Source organism: Apteryx rowi, unplaced genomic scaffold (genome assembly GCF_003343035.1).
Source record: "Apteryx rowi isolate R43461 unplaced genomic scaffold, aptRow1 scaffold_91, whole genome shotgun sequence".
In the NCBI taxonomy this organism is placed as follows: Eukaryota; Metazoa; Chordata; class Aves; order Apterygiformes; family Apterygidae; genus Apteryx; species Apteryx rowi.
The window spans coordinates 1,785,943-1,806,602 of record NW_020451216.1 but is presented as its reverse complement, the minus strand read 5'-3'; the positions used below and the strand labels follow the sequence as shown (position 1 = coordinate 1,806,602).

Sequence of the window (20,660 nt, the reverse complement as noted above, 5' to 3'; positions counted from 1 at the left end):
TTCGGTGTCTGGTTTGCTGTCCACATACCTGTGAGCGACTCCCAGTTGTTCTGGGTGGCTGCATTAGACCATTGGTCCAAGACTAGGGTCACAGGTGGGCTATCTTTTAAAGATGAGATTTGACTTCTTCTCTTGGAGTTAGCAGAAGGAAAACCAGGTCAAAGCCTGTTTGTGTTTTTAATGGAATATATGGCAGAGCAGTGGTCCACAACCAGCAATGTCTTCACCTTACTACTACGGCCAGCATTTAGTCGCCTTCCTTTGCCTACAGTGATCCAGCTTCTCCTGCTGCACCATCAGAGGTGGTAAGCCACTCTGTAGCATGCAGTTTTGCTTGGCATAACCTGGCTGACTTGCTTCAGTCTGGCTGAGGATGGGATACAAAGGTGTCAGCTGTTGGTTTGGATGCCTGTTGCTGAGTAAGCATCCTCAGCTTGATGCGACCAGGACACAGAGTCTGCCTGGAGATAGAGATAGGAAACCTGGAACATTGGTCAGAGACATGCACAGCAATTGGGAATGCCTGATGTCGTAAACTTTGCCCACTTAGAGTGGGCAGAAACTTTTTGTGTTGTTCAGAGGTGGATCAAGTGAATAACATGGATGGTACAGGAAGAGAGGATCTGGAAGGGCTCAGGCAGAACCATTCTTGGTGCAGGTTGGAAGACGTTTCCTTTGGGATATTAGAAGAACTGGAAAGATGAGAAGGGGAATCAATGTGAAAAATAGAAGTGTGGAGTCTCAGAGCTTGGTGAGGAGCAGTAGAAGCCAAGGGGAACTTAAGGCAGTGTGCAAGAGATGGTGTGGGGAACAGTAGGAGTTAGGTGAAGTATTTGTAACAGGAAGGAAATAAGGTTTTGAAAGGGAAGAGGAAATTTTTAATTGGGTTATGCGTTGGGGGGAAAGAAAATTTATGATCTGAACAGAAGGACTTACAAGCCAGGAAATGAAAACATATTTACAGTTTGTGTGGGGAAGCTGGGTACAGGGCAGAGATTGGGTGTGATTGGGCAAGAAGTGGGGACAAAGACTGCTCTGCTTTGCTACCTGCGTAGGGCTTTACCTCTGGCAGGAAGTTGTCCCCTGCTCCAGAGAGTCTGCTGTTGAGGTGCTCGCTCTCTCAACAAGCTGAGTACTTTTGCCTTCTACTGGTTTCAGATGCTTTATAGCAGGATGACAGCTCTGAGGCGTAAAGCACACCAGGAATGTGACTGCTGTCATGTGCTGGAGGCTTGCTGTAATAGTGACCTGGGATGGGCTGTGGGGTGAAGCTGGGGTTGGATGACAGGGAAGGGGAAGGATTTCCTGGAGAAGAAAATTGCCTGGCCAACCCTTTGGAAAATGTAAGCATACACTGTTGAAGGGCAGTTGTGCTCGCTGCTGCCAGAAGCTTGCAGCACCACGGGGCCGGGTGTTATGAAGAGATATCAGCTGCAGCCCGTTGCACAGCCAGGCTAAAGAAACCTTCCTGTGGCCCGTTTTTGGGGCTAGTCTTGAAGTCTGCTCCGGAGAGTAGGCAAGTGCATGAGGAAGATTTGCAGCCTGCGAACAGAAGCCGGAATCACAAGGCCAGCTTCATGCTGTGTAGTTGATGCAGAGTTATATCAGAAATGAGTGCAGCTGACATAAGTGCTTTACAATAGAGATGTGAAATCAGGCCTGGTCTTGGTGGATCCAATGCCATTGATTTCACTGAAGTTTAATCCCCTCCCATGAGTCAGAATTTTACTTAGGGGAAGGTAAGGAGAATGATAAGATTGTGGGAAAAGATCATTAGAAATTTCAGGGGACCTCCAAAATGATAGGATCACTGAATATCCCGGGATGAGTGTTGCTCATTCTGCATGACTCATGTCTATCTAGGTAAGTGTTTAAAGTCTCTTTAGGCTTATTCTAACAAAGTAGGGATTCATTTCTGACTGAATTCCTTCTCTCATTAGGATGGGCCAAAGTGTCCATGGCTCTCTTGAGCGTGTGGCATGCTTACTAAGTCTATGAATTCCACAGTCATGGCAACACTAATATCTAAGACTTTGTAGACATACCTGTAGTACACCTACAGCTTGGTGGAGGGAAGCATCTCAGGCTCCCTCCTTGCTCCATCGTGAAAGATGTGATATCCCTGCTCTTTAGCCCTATTTCATTGCTGGGTATCATGACAGTACTTACTTTATTGGTGAGAGTGTGGAGAATCACTGCAAGAAGGCAGGACTTCATTTGGTTTTAATCTTACCCAGCTGCTGTGCTGGAAGAAGAAAGTAATAAGATGGTGACTTTGATTCCCCATAGTTGGGAAGCATAGACTTGGCAGTGGCAGACACAAAGGCTGTAGCTCACCCTCATTTAGCACTTCCCAACTCGGGACAGAGATGTGGCTGTGCAGCTGCTTTCTCCCCATTTTTCTCCCTTCTACCCTCTACCAGATCCTGGATGCATCCAGCCCTGTTCATAGCAACTGTTAGAAAAATTTAGGCCGTAGTCTTCTGCACACTGCCACTGTACAAGGTGATTCTGCTTTCTTCCTGCTCCCTTTTCTGCTGCCCTCACACTTGTGCTGGGATGAGTGTTTGAACTGGATGAGGAAACTGATCTGAATTAGCACTAACCAGAAGGACAGAGACCTGGGATTAGTTTTAATCTATCACCCCTTTGAGATCTAATTGGGAAAGGCAGAAGAAAACCAGTGCCGTGTGAATCATTTCGTGGGAAGGAGGGGGTTAGTCTCTGAGCAGCCCAGCGTCTGGAGAAAGCTGTGGTCCTAACAGATTGAAAATCTCCAGGCCGTGCTGTTTACTGCACTAATGTTCAGCTAAAAGCATGATCCAGTACCAATGAAGGTAATGGAAATTATACTACCAAGTGGCATAAGGAGCAGGAGCAGGCCCATAGCAATTTATTTTCAGTCAAACAAGAGCCATGAAGTCATTAGTTATTTCTTCAGAAGGCTTTGGTAGGTGTGCTAGAAAGCACTGTACCGTCTCTGCTGTGCCATATGCGCACAGAAAGATTAATGCCCAGGTTAGCAAGATAAGAATTAGGATGAGACAAGTCTGAGTCAGACGCAGTGGGGAGAGGAGACACCACAGGCTGAAGCAGCGCTCGGACTCCTGTTGAATTTTGAAAAGAGCTAGAGTGAGGAAGGGTTTTTTGTTCTTTTAATAAAAGGAGAACAGAGGTTTAGGGGAAAAAAAAAAGAATTTCATAAGCAAAGAAATTGCAAAGTCTGTCTTCGTCCTCTACTTACAGCTTTCCTGAGGGTTTGGAGTACTTTGCAAATATTTAATTACTCACACCTGAGTGCCCTTGTAGAAAATAAAAGTAAACTGTGCTGTGAGACTTGCAGTTCAGCTGTAACGCTGATGCCTTTACTAGTACCTCTAGAGCTGTTTTCTTCACTGTATGGATTAGGAAACCGAGGTTAATATAAACTGATAAACTAAACAGAGGGTAGGTCCCAAGATCTGAGTGCTGAAGACTTTTGCTCTGGCAGTCTTATAACCTGCTATTCTGAACCTCAGAAAGTGGCATAGTCTAAACACTTGCCTTCTTGCTGAACGGCAGCATTACAGTACGCATTCCCCTGGCACCAGCCCTGGAGCTTTCATGCCTACATAGTAAATGGATATCCTAGTGGTCTTTAGATGCATTAATATTCTGTTATATTCTCAGTTAAATAGAGAGTAGATGTTCTATGAAGATGAAATTACCCACAGTGATTTCAGTGTGACTCTGCAGGCTATGATTCAGACTGTTCTTTTTATTAACCTGGACCTCTAATGACATATTTGCAAAATGAGGGCTTGTAGGTCTGCATGGGGTGTTCCCCTGCTTTAGAATATAATAAGGTACACAGTTAAAGATAAAGCTCTGATTTAGAGCAAGCAAGCAAGGAAAGTCTGATTCACATCTTTGCCTCAATTCCACCTTTTTTGACTTGTGTTTGAAGAGCACATGACAAATCATAGGAGAAGCAACTAGTCACAGTGTTCTGCAATCCTCCAAAACAGGTACTTTTAAAACAAGTTGATATTCAGTGCAGTGATCAAGTATGAAATCCGTATTAAGCATCTGAAGAGGCAGGTAATTACTTTTGAACTTGTGTTCATCCATTGGGTATGCAACATTCCCCCTCCCTGCTTTCCCCGCTAAAATCCCCCTCCTCTTTTCCGTTGCCTGTCAAAGTGTAAATGCTTCAGGTCAGGGCCAATGTGATTTGTTGTGCTTGTGTGCATGCTGCACGCAGCGGGTGCTACCAGAAACCAAAAAATGAACGACAGTACAATTTAGGAGCTTCGTCTGCGCAAAGCATGCGAAGTGCATGGAGCAAGGGAGAGGGTGCCGGGGCAGAAAGCCGTCGTGGCAGCCTTTCCTCCCGTGGAGACGGTGCAACGGAGAGACGGACAGTGCTGGCTGCTGCCAGGTCACCCAAGGCATGCGATTTGCACCTTTCTGCAACGGCAGCGCAGAATTTAGCTCATCTTGAATTAAAAAAAAATAAAAAATAAAAAAGCAAAGTGCACCCACAGATTGGACGGTGGAGGTTAGCATGGAAAGAGCTGCTGAATGTCAGCTTTAGCAGCCAGACATAGCTTTGCTAAAATAGAAAACAAAAGTTATTTCATTAAAGCCTCTGATGCTGAACACAAAGTACTCAGTGAAAGTTTAAATGCCAGGTGGTGTATTAAGTAAATAAAGTGCTGCTGCTGTAGGCATTGTTTCTCACAGCAGCCGGCCAAAACCAGCGCACAGTACAAGCGACCATGTGAATCTCTGCCGTGTGATGTAGACCTGTGCCTAGCTAATGCGCTGATACCGGGCTGGGAAGTCAGCAGAGACTTTTTTTTCTTCCAGCAGTTATCATCAGGCTGATAGGGGTCAGCTAGTGCGTGTGGCTTATTTGCATGGACTGACTTACACTCATTAGTCATCTGGTTTGGATCGTGAAAGGAAACTTGGGTTTTGCACCGATGTCACGTGTCTTTCCAGAGCAGTTTGAATGAGGAGGAGCAATTGATATTCATTTTAGTGACTTTTTAGATTTGTATCACAGTACTGCACACGTGGTTTTTGTTGTAACTCAGTGGTTACCCCCGAGGCAGGGGTTGGCAAATGTCGGACCCTGTTAGGGGTAGTACTGGATTTGTGCGCAGCGACAGTCATTTGGAAGGTGGCAGCCCTAAACTCCCATTGCCCTGCTGTCAGTCAGCAGGGTCAGAAAGTCAGCCAAGTGATCCAGGGGCACCTCTTCCCCGGGGGGATTGGCCTGGAACGTGCCACACAGCTGGGGACCAAGAACCAGAAAAGTTTCCAAGGTGGCAGAGCAGGTGGGGGAAAGCCGCTTGGGTTGGCGGCAGCTCTCTCCTTAGTGTAGCAAGATCCATCTGCACGGTGAGAAGAAGGGAACCTTGACTTGGAAGATTGTTTTCTGATTGCTCTRACGGTTCAAAGGTGACATGACACTGGTTGATGACACATGAAGTCACCAAAGGTGCTTCAGTCCAAAATCCAGCTAGCCCAGCACTTTGTCCTTGACAGTGGATAACAGAGGGTACCCAGGAAAAAGTGCGGGGAGAGAGAAAGTATATGCTTCATGCCTTACGTGACTCCCATCCTGATTGCATCAGTTTATTGCATAGAGCCTTCCTTGTGTTTGCTGTGTAATTAATRATTACTGTTGGAAAGAATAGATGTCAGCCTTGTCTATCTTCACTCCGCTGCATGAATAATGATTTTTAAAAAAGATTCAGTTTGTATGCCTGCATTTACTGCCTCAAAACTGAATCAATTGATAAGTGATAAGCTTGGGAGAAGGAGAGGGTAGAAGGTAGGTGCGGGAGTGCTTCCACGGTGGGACCAAGGCATTTCTGCAGGGTACGTCCCGGTGGCTGGGAGCCCRTCAGACTGATCCAGCCTGATGGTGCCGAGGTGACAAACGCTTTGGTCACATACTCAGAAGCTAGCAGTGTGCTCTGAAATGGCAAAACACCACAAAGTCGAAAGCCTCAAGAGCCTGCAAAGCCYCCTTTGCCTGAGATTGGAGGCATAGCCTGCTCCCCGTTCCCCGATGCTGCGTATTTGAAAAACTGCTCTGTGTAAGGACATGAAATACTCTTTTAGCTATCTTCTGTAAGCCATGCTGACAAAACCTGTCAGTCCTTCCAGATTTGCAGTACGCTTCCCAAGTGTAAGACACTGGGGAAGGTGGAAGATCAGGAGTGCAGCAGGAATCGGCAGTCTTGCATGACACAAAACTCTTTGAAGGATACACCATTAGGAAAGCATTTCTCCTCATCAGCATTTTCTCATAAAGGGTCCTTGAGTACTCCAGAAAGAAGACCAATTCTCAAAACTTTATATATTTTATATATATATAAAAAAYATGTGAAATGTCTCCCAAAGMAAAGGTCAGTGCTTTCAGGTTCAGATATTTCAGTAGTTGAGATAACTTAAAAAGTGGTTTTCTTCACTATTTTTGACCTGATCTAAAGAAACCAGATTTTTACTGCAAAAATACACATTTCCCCATTAAAACTTCTCAGGCAGCATATGATATTTTATTGACCTAAAGGGCATATTCCACTTTTCTTTTTTTTTTGATTAAAAAACCTTGAAAGATTTTTTTTGCGAATAAGTAAGCCTACCACTGAACGGTGTACCAGCCACATGAAGAGCCATGGAGTTGTTTCGTTAAGACYAGAGTAGATTGACTTACTTGGAGGTGGGATAGGTGCTGCCCAACCTTCACTAGGGAACTTAGCTGAAGGACTGTATTGCCTGGCCATTAAGTGAGTGACATGTTGCCGATCACAGGTACAAGCTATATGGTTTGACAGTAGCAGCAGTGGAGTTCCTGTAGGGCAGGAGGCATCCTGAATTGGCATGCTCGTGAAAATGCAAGATATGGCAGTAAAAGTTCCTGAGCAGGATCTATCTTATTTTTTGGTAGAGTAATTACTGGGATTACTTATCAGGCTTAATTTTTTTCTTTAACTAAGTGGTGTTTTGCCACATTTAGTGTCAATATCACCAGCACGATTTGATTAGAAACAGCCAGCAGCCATTCACCTGCTTATGGGTTTGTAGCTTCACAGCCATTAAGTAAGAGTCAGTGGCAATAAGCTTCATTTCCCATAATTTGCATCAATTTGCTTATGTGWCAAAATTAACATAGTATTGTGCCTGAAGAGTGAATCAGCTTAATGAACAGCAGGCTCAACCAAGATCCCCTTGCGCTTCTGACTACTTAAAATGCAGCGGCCACAGCCTGCCTGCTTCTCTGTTTCACTGCCAGCTGAAGAATGCAAATGAAAGGACCACGCTGTCCTGATTTATGGAAGGAATCAGACAAAAATTGTCACTTGGAGCTACTATAAATGGAAATTTCTTTTGTTTTTTTTCTTTTTTTTGAGAAGTTTTGGTCTGAAGGATAAGTGAATATATCTCTGTGCATAAACTTGGAAAGCTATTTTAGCAGTGTCTCTGTATGTTAGCAATGCCATTATCTGCTTGATCGGGTACAGGACAAGAGAATGGGAGAGCACTGATGTGTGATACCTAGGAAGAGGTAAACTGCAAAAGTGATTTGTTTTTCATTCCCTGTAACCCTCACCAGTTTTATCAACTTCATTTTAAACAGACAAATACAAAAGTGAAGTTTGACAGCAGCCTGCTGTCAATAACCTTTGGGCCCTGCACAGGGGAGCGCGACTCTGTGCAGGTCCACCCAAAGCCACCCTGGTGTGGGCAGCAGCAGAAAGGAGCATTGCTGAACTCTGCAGCAACCTGATTTGTGGGCAGATGGCTTCAAAGGGTCACATGGGGGCAAGGACTGTTCTTCTTTCTGGGTTGATTTTAGTGCTTTGGACAGAACTACATGTGGCGGAGCCAATAAATAAAAGGGAGGCTTTGGCAGGAATCGCTGGGCTGTGAGCATCCTTCCTCAGCGAAGCCACCAGATGCATCCTGCCAGGTCAGGCATGAAATGTAGGTGACAGAACTAATTGTGGGTGTCACCCGGGAACGTAGGAAATGTGGCAGGGCAGCCACCCTTTTTCCCTCGGGAGTACAGGAACGGCAATGCAGCGYTTTCTCCTTTCCTGTTATGCGTCGGTGGAAGGCTGCTTTGGATCAGAACGCCCGAGTGGCTGGGTGGAGATTTTAGTGCTGGGCAAAATAAGGGCTTTATTTAAAGGAAACAGTTGCACATATTTAGAAAAAGAGGTGAAGGTACCAACCTGATTTTTGCAGTTTTGTGACAAACTAAATACCGCTTAGCGTTGTGTGCTAACGTGGGCCAAAGTTGTGGACTCTGCTGTTATTGCAGAACTTCCTTGGGGCCTTGAATCCARCAACCCGTGCTGTGCAGCTAGAGCTGAGCTGAAGCTGCTCAAATGCAGGCAATGAATTGCATTCTGAGCCATCACCACATACCGTTGGAGACGACACTGTCATAGGCCAAGGACAACCGAAAATTGCCCCATTTTGCCCAAAATTAAGAGTAGCCTTCCAGCTTCTGGGCGTGCATTTCTGTTTAAGTTGAAACATAACTGCTTTACCCTCTGTAGGAGGCTGAGAAATTTCTTCCTAAGAATTTTGTTGAAACGTAAGTGTTTTGGGTAAGCAAAATAAAAATGATAGCTATTGAAAAGRCAGTATTTGAAATGGACATGTTTGGATGTTGGGAATGGGGGGAAATCATCTGTATAAACAGTGACTTCTTTAATAATAAACTTCTAATGGTGAGGAAGTAAAGATGGAGGTTGATTTGAGCTAAAGTTAAGTAAGGTGAATTAGGTGCATCATGCCTTTTATACAGTAAAGGAATAATAAAGATATCGGAGCACTCTTTAGTTCTGTTATGATCTCACGTACATATTCTGAGTAGAAATATGCTATAATATGTAAGTTACTTCCTTACATTAATTCAAAAGCAGGCAATTTGCTGATATTGGGACTTATGAATCATCAGTAAGGAGAACACAAAGTTATCTTTCTGTTCTTGTTGTTTTGCCTCCAGAAAGGAAATGTCAAGATGAATCGGAGCAAAGCAAAACTTTTGGACCCCCTTAAAACTGGACAGGGACAATCAAGAGAAAATAGAGATCAAAGCCTTCTGCTAGCCAAATATAGAGTAAATGGTCTGCTAGAATTTTTCCCTCTATCTTTTTAATTTTTTTGAAAAATTATTGTTTTAATAATTTAATGGAAAACGGAAGAGCTATTTTAGTCTGCTAACATGAAGATACCACATTTGATTACGCATTTCATTCTCCGATGAAAGAAACATCAGTGTAAGAGACAATTACTTGCCATATCACTTCATCTCATTATCAGAACCACTAGAGTTTGCAGGCAATTGCAAAGATTGTGTCTTATCCGAAATCCTACATACATACTGATTTTTTTTCAGCTTCATTGTAGAAGAGTCTAGAATTGTTGGCTAGTTTTTACTGCCTAATTGTTTTAACYGTACTTTCTCCAAAACATCATTTTCTGCCCGAGTTGGCTGGGAGAGCTCTTAGTTGCATGTATAAAGGGGTTTGGGGTTTGGGTTTTTTTTTCTTGTTGTTGGTTTTTTTCCATCTAAGGCAGTAAGTTAGACATTTCTTTAGTGTGTTTGAACCATGACTGTTTAGTACCCTGTACTGAACCATTTTCAGCTACGGGATATAGCTGTATCTCACTGTCTCTTCAACCAACATCTTGCATAGTAGAACAGGGCAGCTACTGCACACACATATAACTCTATATTTATACAGATGTCATCTGTTTAGGTGTCAGTTCAATAGGATTTAAGTTAATGCAAAGTTCTGTTATTCTTGAACTGATTTTGGTTTGGGGATATATTGCAGATTTTCATTCTTTAATGTGACAGGCCTTTACAAAAGGCTTCGTAGTGTTTACAATGGTAAACAGCAGTGAAGTCTTTTGTTTTAATAATCATAAAAATATTTAACATTTTTTATGAGAATATTCCTCTCAATCTCCATATTGTACAAATGTAAATAAAATAGGTAGATGCTGTGAGGTAGACTTCTAAATATGAAAGGTTGAACTCTAAGCTAATCAAATTCTCCTCAAAATAATTACCGTTGTCCTTCCACATTTATTACAGAAACTGAGTCACAGAAAAACTGAATCTGAAATGTATTAAGGTGTGCCTTATTTTGAGGACATTTTGTTTTAAGTGCCTTGTAGAGACAGCTAGTTTTAAGCACCAAAGTGCTCTCATTAAAGTTGCTGGAGTCACCGATACTCATCGTCTATAAAAATTCATGCCAAGTGTCCGAGGCTGGCATGCAAAAGGAGGCTCACCATTAGTGAATGTTTTAATAAAATGGAAACCATGCTGTCTGTGAGAAGTCCTGGGCAGGAACTTTCCTGGCTGTGCTCAATAAACTATTATACATTTATAATGAGGTGACAATAGTTTTCATAGGATGTAAGAGCTCTCCTTTGATCCACCTCTTCCTGTGTCCTATAGCTGTCCTCTATACTTGATCTGCCAGCCTTGTTAGGACAGGGAATATGTGGTTCCCTTGTGTCTGGTAATAACTCTTTTGGCAGAGCTTGTTGATACTGGAAATGGTTTCTGTTGACTTGCTGAATACATTAGCACAGAATGAACACATCCCAGCAGTAAGACCTTAAGATCTAATGGTGGTTTTCTTTCCCTTTTAGCGGTTTTACATTTGCATCAATTACAGCTACCATCCACCTCAAACCCCAGTCTAAGTGCTCAGGAAACATTTGTACATCCATAAAAACATGGAAGATAACAGCACCTTCCCCAGTACTGTTCATCTAAATCTGCTTGTAAGCAAAAACTGAACAGGAAAGTTAGCTGTCCTTTTGATCCTTCAGGACGTGGAACACCCTCCAATCCCACTGAAATCAGGAGAAGGCTGAGGACATTCAAAATATTTGTGGCTATTCTGCTTGCCTCACTCTGTGGCGTGTCACATAAACCAGCCTCTGTATCTGCCTGCAACACCCAGTCTCCACCGGTTCTGTGATTATTGCTGCTCGATCTGCAGAGCTGCAGCTCTCATCAGTGAAATGCAAGTCCTTGGAGGGCAACTGCAATTTTGGAAAAGGACTGAAGAGAGGGACTGAGCAAGGGTCTTTTTTGATTCCAGTAAAGCAAAAATTTTCCAGCGAGAGTTAGGATTTTCATTCAAAGAAATAAACACATTACACTGCACCACTAATACCAGTATAAATAATTAAGTAAAACACATTAGAGCATAATCAGTTTGCAGGTTTCTTGGTGAATGATTCTATTCTCTTAATTTTAAGTCACTAATACGTAAAAGCCATCTAAAAAGGCTTTTTTTAATAAAGAATGATATTCAAAGAACACTTATTTAAACTCCTTTACCCATTGCTTCCTTTAATCTTAAGATATGGTAGCTCTCCCCCAGACATGTCAGGAATAATAGTTTCTGAAGTAATAGGTGCTTCCTGAATTGTTGAGTTAATAGTTTTCTGACTCTAGCATCTTAGTTATTATTGAATTGTACTGCTTAATTTCTGTAAATACAAAGTTCTCTTTGAAAATGCTGTCTATGAGGCAGAACATGACACTGAGAGGTAATGGACAGCCTTTGAGGTTGGTGGAAATCATGACATAAAAACATTCCTGAGGGTTCAGTCAATCAGGGTTCTTGAAATGAATCGGGCATTTGACTGCAAAAGTGCTTTTTGAGTAGAATGTGAGTTGTACTAATGCACTTAACCCCGGGTTGAAACCAAGGTAAACAGTACCGGGGAGGCTGTGTTTACACCAGCGCAAAGCCTTTGAATGGGGGTGTGCAAAAATCTCTGGCAGAGCCTTGAAAGTTCGCACTGAGAAAATGAGCTAGACTTATCATGAAGAGGCACTGCCATGTTCTGAAACATTTGTTTGAATGGCTTGGGATTTCAGCCTTATTAAACGCTATCTCTTTTGCTTCCTTTCTATGTACTAAAGTCCCTTCTGGACTAACTGATTATCTGCACAGATCTCTGGGTGCAAGAAGTGAATCAAATGCAGAGATCATATAGGTGCCTCCAGCCCGCTTAAAAGTATGTAGCTCTATTCAGCCTCAGTTTTTATGCATTTGATGCTATCATGATTTATGCTGGTATGAGAGAGTTATCCTTGTTTATTTACTGATGTGTAGCTATACCAAGAAACACAGTCGTTTTAACTTGAACTTTGCAATTGGATGCAGATGTCTACAGGTTCTTAAATGGATAATAAAGATAGCTTAAGTGATCTATTTGATCACAATTCAGAACCTGAAAGTACAGCTGAGGTGGATATAGCTGTCAAATAAAAACAGGATGCTTACAAGAGAAATGATCTACTTTTGACACTGATTTTCAGCAAAAGATATGACTAATCGTTCCCCTCAAAGGCTGCTGAAAACAAATCTAGTTTGCATAAAACCATTGCCAAGAGCCTTATAGAAAGCAGACTGAGGATCATGGGAAATATACCCTGGATTTTTTTGCCTCTGCTCCTGATTTTGTTCCAACTGCTGGCTGAAATCCTGTTAAAATAATGAAAAAGAAGAAAAAGCAACAATTAAAGTTCTTGAGCCATTTGCTATAAGATGTAGATAATCCTGAGACTCAAAGGAATATTAAAAATCATCACAATAAAAGTAATATCAGTGCTGAGGATGATTGTCCTTTTATGTCATTTTAGGAATAAGGAATCAAACAGGAGGTTAGTGTGGTGGAAACGTCCAGCTCTCTCAACTTGCCACTGTGCCTCCTTATACCAGGGATCAGACAGCTCAACCAGTCAAATTATTAAGAGTTTTAATGGGAAGGTGGAGCAACTCCATGTTATAAACAAGAGCATGAGAAAGATATTTTTTAGTCTGGGGAAAGCTGATGAAAAAATACAGGTTCACTGTAAAGCTGAGATTTCTGTCTGCTTTCCTTCTGAACTGATCTTTAGTAATTATCCTTTTTTTACAGCCTCTGGCCTCTCCTCTTCTCCATCTACCCCAACACAAGTGACCAAGCAGCCCACATTTCCTCTTGAATCCTATAAGCATGAACCTGAGAGACTAGAAACACGGATTCACTGTTCTTCACCTCCGGACACAGGGCAGGGATTTTCTTTGCCTCCATCCCAAAGTGCAGCCAAGCCTCCTATAATGACACCAGCTCCCTGTGCTACCTCAAAAACAGTAAGTAAAGCATGTGCCCCGTTTTCCATTGGGAAATGTACAGGGTTGTGTGCAAGTATTGCTTATTTTATGACTGAAAGACTAGGACTTGTGCATCCATTCTGTGGAACAGAATGAGAACAGTTATTTCATGTGCCTTTCACTTCAGGCTTGTCTCAGCTTCTCTCAGTATTCAACTGACAAGGCAGTAGGAATCCAAAGGCAGTAGCTCCTCTTGTGATCTACCAAATAGCAACCATTTTTGGCACTACTCTGAATCGAGTTCTGCAGTGGCGACAGATCCCAGCATACATTGCTGAGATGCCGTTTTAGAGAAGGATAAAAGTTTGTTCAGGCCCATTTACCTCCCTTAAGAAGAGCTGATGAGAGAGCTAGCCACCAAGGAGAGTGTATCAAAAAACCCCTCAGACCATGAGCTGCAGGGTTTCGGTCTCCTGCTGCACCTGGAGCCTGAGGTGACTGGGAGACACCAGTCACGGCACTAGCTGCTATCATGTCTTCTGCTCCAGCTCAGAGAGCAGAGGAGGAAGAGCAGAAGTAGCAGGGGATCTGACCAGCCCCGCAGGTGGTGGAGGTGTCTTCCTAGGTGTGGTTTGCTTGGTTCCTGGGAATGCATGAACGCAGCAGTTCCTGGGAATACCTGAATTCCAACCTCTGATATATTGCACTGCAGCACTGGCCCTGCATGCCTTTGCTGTGCCTCCTCCCTCCCTCCCTCCCTCGGCCAGCCTGAGCCTCACAGGCATCACTGTTCTTCCTTTCTTTCTGTGTTCCTCTGCCCTTTTGTTCCTTCCTTCTTTTTTCCCATTAATTTTTTTTGCATTAATTCTATCTTTCCTTTTTCTGTTCCACTGCCTCATGGAACTAGCAAACTGATCTGTGATCTGTCACCAGAGCTGACTGTGCTGTATCTGTCTTTCCCCAGCTCTTCCTTTTTTTCTCAGAGTGTAAAATCTCCAACATTTTCTGTATCTAGAAATCTAGAACTGTAAAGGGCATAAAGGTTCATGAGGACTGTTTCCCTGTTGAACAACTACAAGTTCTGTTTCGTTCAAGTTCTTACTTATTGAAAAGCAGGAAGTTTCCTCCCACTCGCCCTTGGGAAAGCTGTTCCAGGATCTGATTATGCTAACAGAGCAATCCCTAAACTTTTTGCTATTGCTGTTAGGTACTGTAACGGTGGCAGCAGCAGTTGTTAAGCTGAATGCATTTAGGTACTGGCTCAGTATTTGCATTATCACTTCCAAGTGGTTTGCAGACAGCTAGTAAAACACTTACCCTAGTTTGGGGACCCCTTCTCTGATGGTTAGGAAGTCTCTGTTTTTCAGCCTAAATTTTTCAGGGGGAGTTTATGACCATTTGGTCTTACAGTTAACTGTTTCATTCAGTGTTCTTCACCTCCTGTTGTACTTCTAGCCAGCCTTTGCTTTTCTAGACTGAGCAAGCTAAACTCTCTGTGCAAAATACAGACTTCTTGTTGTGCTGCTAAATCCTATTTTGCTTCTGTTTCACTTTGGATTCATTTTCTTGATGAGATCTTAGCCAGGCCCATTCAGTAACACAACTGGAAATCTCTCTCCTGTAAAATCTGTTAGCTTCTTCATGGGCAGGTTATGCAGATAGTTCGTGGTGGCTGGTACACTCATGTTCTCCCTGTTTACACCTCATGAACTCCTGCTTTATAGCAGATTTTAAAAATTCATCTTCAATTATATATTTGTATTTAGTACTGTTGAATTGCATCTCATTTCTGTTATTCTATATGATATCCTGTTTCTTCTGTGTATTTCATTAGCATACACCAAATTATGCAAAAGTAAATAATTAAAGTATTAAATAAAACAAAGCCTACATTTCTAGTTGGGGAACTTTAGCAGTAACCCTTCTCCAGCCAACTCCTTTCAATCTACTGCCTTTCCATGTAAGGTGTAGTCTCAGGATACACAAATTATGAAACTCAAAGGCTTGTAGGATACAAAAATACTTTTTGTAGGCTTCAGTCAGTTGGCCATATTATTTGCATGTGAATGTGGCTATCTGTGTGATGCAACTACCGAGAAGTCTCTATTAGAACAGAAATAGGGAACCAACATAATCTTAGATCATTCCAGTGACTGAAAGACTGAAAAGTTTGTTTTGTTTCTAATTACTTGCTGATTGGGATGTATGAAGTTGAGTGGAAGATGCCAGAACAAAGAAACCAAATTCATGGCAGATGTTCATAAACTGGTGTGGTTGTGTATCTGTATAAGAGAAACTTTCTCTGGAAATTCAGTATATAGGACCTGATTATCTTCTGTACAGAAGATACAGAAATTTATATATTTTTTTACATATAGATGTATAGGACCTGATTACTTTTGTTTTGTATCTTCTGTACTCATTTACATCTGAGAAGAGTGAATGTGCAGGGCTACTTGTGAATCATTAGGGTTTTGCTTTACTTGGGAGCAAATGTTAGCAGCTACAGATAAGTGAGGAACAAAGCTCTATATATTTAATTTTCAACAGACGTCATAGAGATTTGCAGTGCTCTTCTAATAGGAAAAATTATTTGGCAAAGTTTCTGCAGAAGGACATGCATCTAAAGCTGATGGGTGTTTGCTCGACCGTTGCGTCTTTTGATGATTGCAGAGTTTCTGGTTTTCCCTTGTAAGTTATTTCCCTAGCATTCCTTGCAAACAGCAAGCAGTAGACAACAACCCAGATCTGAGTATTGCATTTCAAACATTTTGTTGTTTTCATCAATCCCTAGTTTGGTTTCTCCATTGCATGTTAATAAAAGTTTGTTTTCATAATGCACACACCATAAGCAAATCTATAAAAGGCAAACTCAACTTGTTTACTGAGATTACTGTTTCTTGGCATGACAATTCCAGTTATCTTAAAAACACACTATAAATTATATGATAAATGTTGCATACTGGTAGCACTGTTAGATGTAGAGATTAGCGAGGGGGAAGCTCCTAGGCTGACATCTGAAAGAAGCTGAGTCTTATCTATGGGACACTGTCAACTGAAATCTCCTTTACTTATTACATTGTTTACTTAGCGGTGTTAACGTGTGATGATTCACAATTGTTATATGTATTGCAGTAGCAGAGAGGAACCCTTGGACCCAGACCCTGAAGTGCTATAAAAAAGCCAACCAAACAAACAACAGAACAGCAGATGAATATAGGAAGGTGTAGTATAAGGACTTGGAACTAATCTTAATCCATTGTTATAATTAACTGCATTTCAAGCTGATTGTGTACCTAAAAATAATTGAGTTTTTTTGTATGTCTGAGACTGTGGCCCTGAACTGTTAAATCTGTTCAATAAGAAAGAAAGCAAGGAAGAAAAAATAACAATATTTATTCCCCAGTAAAAGTAATCTAAACCTTTCATGTTTTTATAGCGCTTAGTGTTTATTTTAATGTGATTTTTAAGCCTCAGATTCTGGAGAGGGGAATAAAAAGTGGGAGACAGTTCCTGACAGAGGAAGATGCTGCTTCAAGGCGTATCATCTCRACATGGTATACAAAGCTAAATAATTAACTCCATGCTAAATGGATGTCTGTGATAATCACTAATGCCTGGATTTATCCCCCCTAACTTTAGAAACCTATCTGAGCTGCTTAAGTTGACAGTATAGTAGCTCTAATTGTCTCTATATTCAACAGAGAGGCATTTGCAGAGGATGAATCAGGTCTTAAGTGAGTTGAACAGCCCTTTGCACTCATTATAAAGGGAGTGACTCCAGGTGTTGCATTTCTAACTGAGGTACTTCAGTTAGGTGCCCAAAGCTAGATGTGATGAGTCTGTAACACACCATTGCAGCACCTAATATAAGCTTTGCTCTGGGTGTGTGTAGGTGTTTCTTCTAGTGGTGGAGTTAGAAGGTTAAATGCAGCCGATAAGAGATCAAAGCTAAACCGAAAGATTAGTGCGCACCACATTAAATGGGGCAGGAGCAACTTGATTTTTAACTGTACAGTTCATGACTCTGTACTTTGGCCTTGTGTTGTTTGGACTGTGTAACCTTCAGGCAATAAGTGGTGAATGATAACTTAATTCTTCTCTAAAGTGACATTACTAACCAAGAAAGGAATGCAGAGAGGTTGCAAATTCAATAACAAACATGTTTTCCCTGTTTCTGCTTTGCAGAATTTTAAAGTGGAATGTAGTATGTTGAGCTTACTGTGGTTGTATCRTTTACATTTTGTCCTTTCTTCTTCCACTGACACATAAGACGCTGTGAAAATAGCAGTATTCCCTGTTTCCCACAAACACAAACATTTTTGTGGTATATCATTTCCTAGCCTTTACGGGTTTCCTCTTTCCCTGCATGAGAAGAGTCCAGGCCAGAGAGGGAGGATGCTCCTCCAACTTGAGGAGTTCYCTTTGAGCCTTCTTTTTCTGAAAAACAGGTTTTGGGCTTCCTCTGCTTAGAAGAAGTGAAGAAGGCAGAACACATTTACAAAAGGCCCCTTCCATCTGATTGTGTAGTCACCCACCAGTCTCTAAACAAGCCTAGCAGTTTCCCAGCACTTTCTCAAAAAGATGTCATCTCAGCCAGAAGATAGGCTTAGACTTACCCTTAGCTTGTGTAAGTCCTGTTAAAACTGCAGATACCAGACACAGGAGAAACTGGAGGAGTCCAGTCTGCATCCATTTTACACAGCTGTTGCTGCTCCAGCACAAGGAAGAGGAGAGGTGGAACATACAGCCGGGACTCTCTCTTCCAATCCTAGGTACAGAGTGGGGAGCAGAAGGCTGTTTGAGTAACTGCCTGCTTGTTAAACAGTAGCACTTCCTGGCAAAGCTATTCATGCTGTTTCTTAGCCAAAATGTAGTAAACTCAAAAACACGGTTGTTAACTTGTTCAGCGTGAAAGACTATTACATCACACTCTGCTGCTGGCAAGGAGCCTGGGAACTGGGATATGTGCAGCAGGTCCTTTTTTGGCTCACTCCAAAAAGCCATGCCACCTATCAGAGCCCCATAATCAAGCTGATTAAAGATATTTAAATCTGATGAAGAGAACAGAAAAGTCGTCTTTAATTCTGACATTGTCTTAAAAAAAAATAAAAGCACAGGCTGGGAAAAAAGGAATCCAGTCTGCAAATGTACAAGAACTTCTTATTTCAGCATTCATGTGGTTTAAGGCAACATACTAGTGTGCCAAGACATTACTATGATTCAGCCTTGACTTACACCACAGTAAACTGATCACAGAAATTAGAGCCCAAAAGGCTGTCATTTACTGGTGAAGAAAGCTCCTGCAGTATTATTGTGTCCAGGCTAGTTTCAAGTGCCATAATACCAGCACTCCTTTGGGGAGATGAGTCTATTCTCCAAGTGATCTTATGGGCTGTAACATGCCATCAGTGTTTAAACATTTCTCTCTACTGTTGCTGTCCAAGTGAAAGYGTATTTAGCTTTAAAATGGTATACATTTGTCCAATAGTTGAGATGTAACTAATTAGTTGCAAACCTAGTAAATGAATAGCTGTGTAAATTAACTATGTAACAGTTACGTGTGGTATTAATGGAAAAATGTCTTGAGCTCATCTGATTTGATTTCACTCTCCTCTGAGGGAGCATCAAGGTGGCTCTGCTGAATTGAGTGTAGGACCACAGGAGAATTATTTAACATTGTTGGAAAGTATATAGTGAGAATCAGTGGAATATAAAAAAATGAATCTGTAAACTCCTGTGGAACTGAACATTACAAAAATAGAAAGCTTCAACTATACCACACACTACTACTGTTTAATTACAGCTCCTCTTTTATTAATACTCCGTTCTGTCGTTTCACCTCCTTCCTATTAGTCTTATCTTTTATACCACATTTGGTATTTTTCTCCCTTTTAGTATTTAAAATATATGATACAGTTTACTAGCCATTTTGTAGCAGTTAATTTGCTTTTTTTAAAACTACTTATTTGGTTTAGAAAAAAATGCAAAGTCACAGCATCCTCAAACACTGGTTTCCTAATATATTTGTGTTCTGGTTGCAGTGTGTGCATTCATGGCAATCAGTCTTTGGATGTAGAGGAATTATATGACATTAAGATAAATTTCTCTGCCCTAAGGAAATGAGTGTCTGTGTCAGTTTGTGACCCTCTCTGCAGCCACAGAGCTAAATTAGTCAACTATCTATGGATTCACTCAGTGGGTAATTTATTTTAATGGCATAAAGTCCTACAATTCCCGTTCCTCCTAGCCCAGATGAAAAGGAGACAGGCTAGGTAGAAAGGACAAATAGCCAGAATGCTGAGCCCAAAAATTTCCCAGATGCTTTGACAGCTCTCGTGAGGCTGTAGGTAGCTAAGGCAATTAAAACCAGAGCATCTAGTCTATTGTAAGTCAGACATTGGCCCCAAACTCATGACCCCAGCATCTTGAATAGAGAGCTAGTGGCTTAAAGCTAAATTACTTTTATTGCCCTATGTCCTGCACTATGCATGGTATAAAAAGGCTAATCCTGAGGATCTGACCTTATGCGTCCATACAGTAGGTATCTTTTGAATAAGTAACATTACTTAAGATGGTGGTTCAAGATTGACAGCCTGGTTTTATTCATTGTACTTATTTTTCATGACGCAGCTTACTTCTGAGTTTTGAGACTTGTTAATTTAATAAGTATCCTGTTATTTTGCTAAGAGACTGGAACTTCTCAGGAAAGTAAGCTCTAATAGCTATTAGAAGCCTGATATGTACTCTGATTTAATGTAAAGCTGCAGCTTAATATAGGACTGCTGCCAGTTTCCTACCAGCTATATTTGGGCAATTCAGGAAGGCAGAAAATACTTACCGTCTAGGCTGCTCATTCACAAGGCAGTAGGGATTACAGACCAAAGTCTTTTCTTGAGAACTGAGGAAGGATGAACAGTTTCAAACCTGTTCTTTTGCACCAGGCCTGCTTATGTATTGGACCAGAGGGAAAACACAGCTAGGAATAAGCAAAATGCTAGAGGCTGGCATCCTTGGGAGGGAACCCTGACCATCTCCAGCACTCCCAGTCCCTCTTCTGGCCCTGTTTTGTCTATATTGTATTTTTAGATGCACTGCCCTTAATAATCAACAGGGTTTTAAAGAATATAAAGAGCTGATTGATACCAATTGGACACGGGCTACATAAAGCAGTGATGCTCCTTTGTCTCTTACTCACAACCTTCCTTAGTCCCTTCCTCTGACTGGATGAAATAAACTATTGAAATTGGGAGAAAATAAGGGGAACTTTATAAACAACACTCTCTTTGTACATCTTATTTCCCGAACTTTCATATTATGTAGTGTCACTATCTGCTTATGCATGAGGAGAGCAGTACAGCTCTTTAAAACTACAGCTTGTGTCTGTGTTTCTTTWCTTTTAAGATTACAATCAGCCAAGTTTGGCCATTTGAAAGTCAGCTGCATGGGCTGCTGACTCAGAAGAGGACTAGATACCATCTTGGCAGCAGCTTGGAAAAATGTTTCCATTGT

The 20,660-nt window shown here is 41.7% G+C and overlaps 1 protein-coding gene across 1 annotated transcript in view; it reads left to right on the top strand.

The window, feature by feature from the left end:
• The window catches only part of PRKAG2 (protein kinase AMP-activated non-catalytic subunit gamma 2), a 228,256-nt gene that overhangs the window by 138,159 nt on the left and 69,437 nt on the right, over window positions 1–20,660 (top strand). The window contains exon 4 of the mRNA XM_026091566.1: window positions 12,973–13,187. Within this exon, the coding sequence (XP_025947351.1) occupies window positions 12,973–13,187 (215 nt within the window). The remainder of the gene's footprint in view (window positions 1–12,972; window positions 13,188–20,660) is intronic.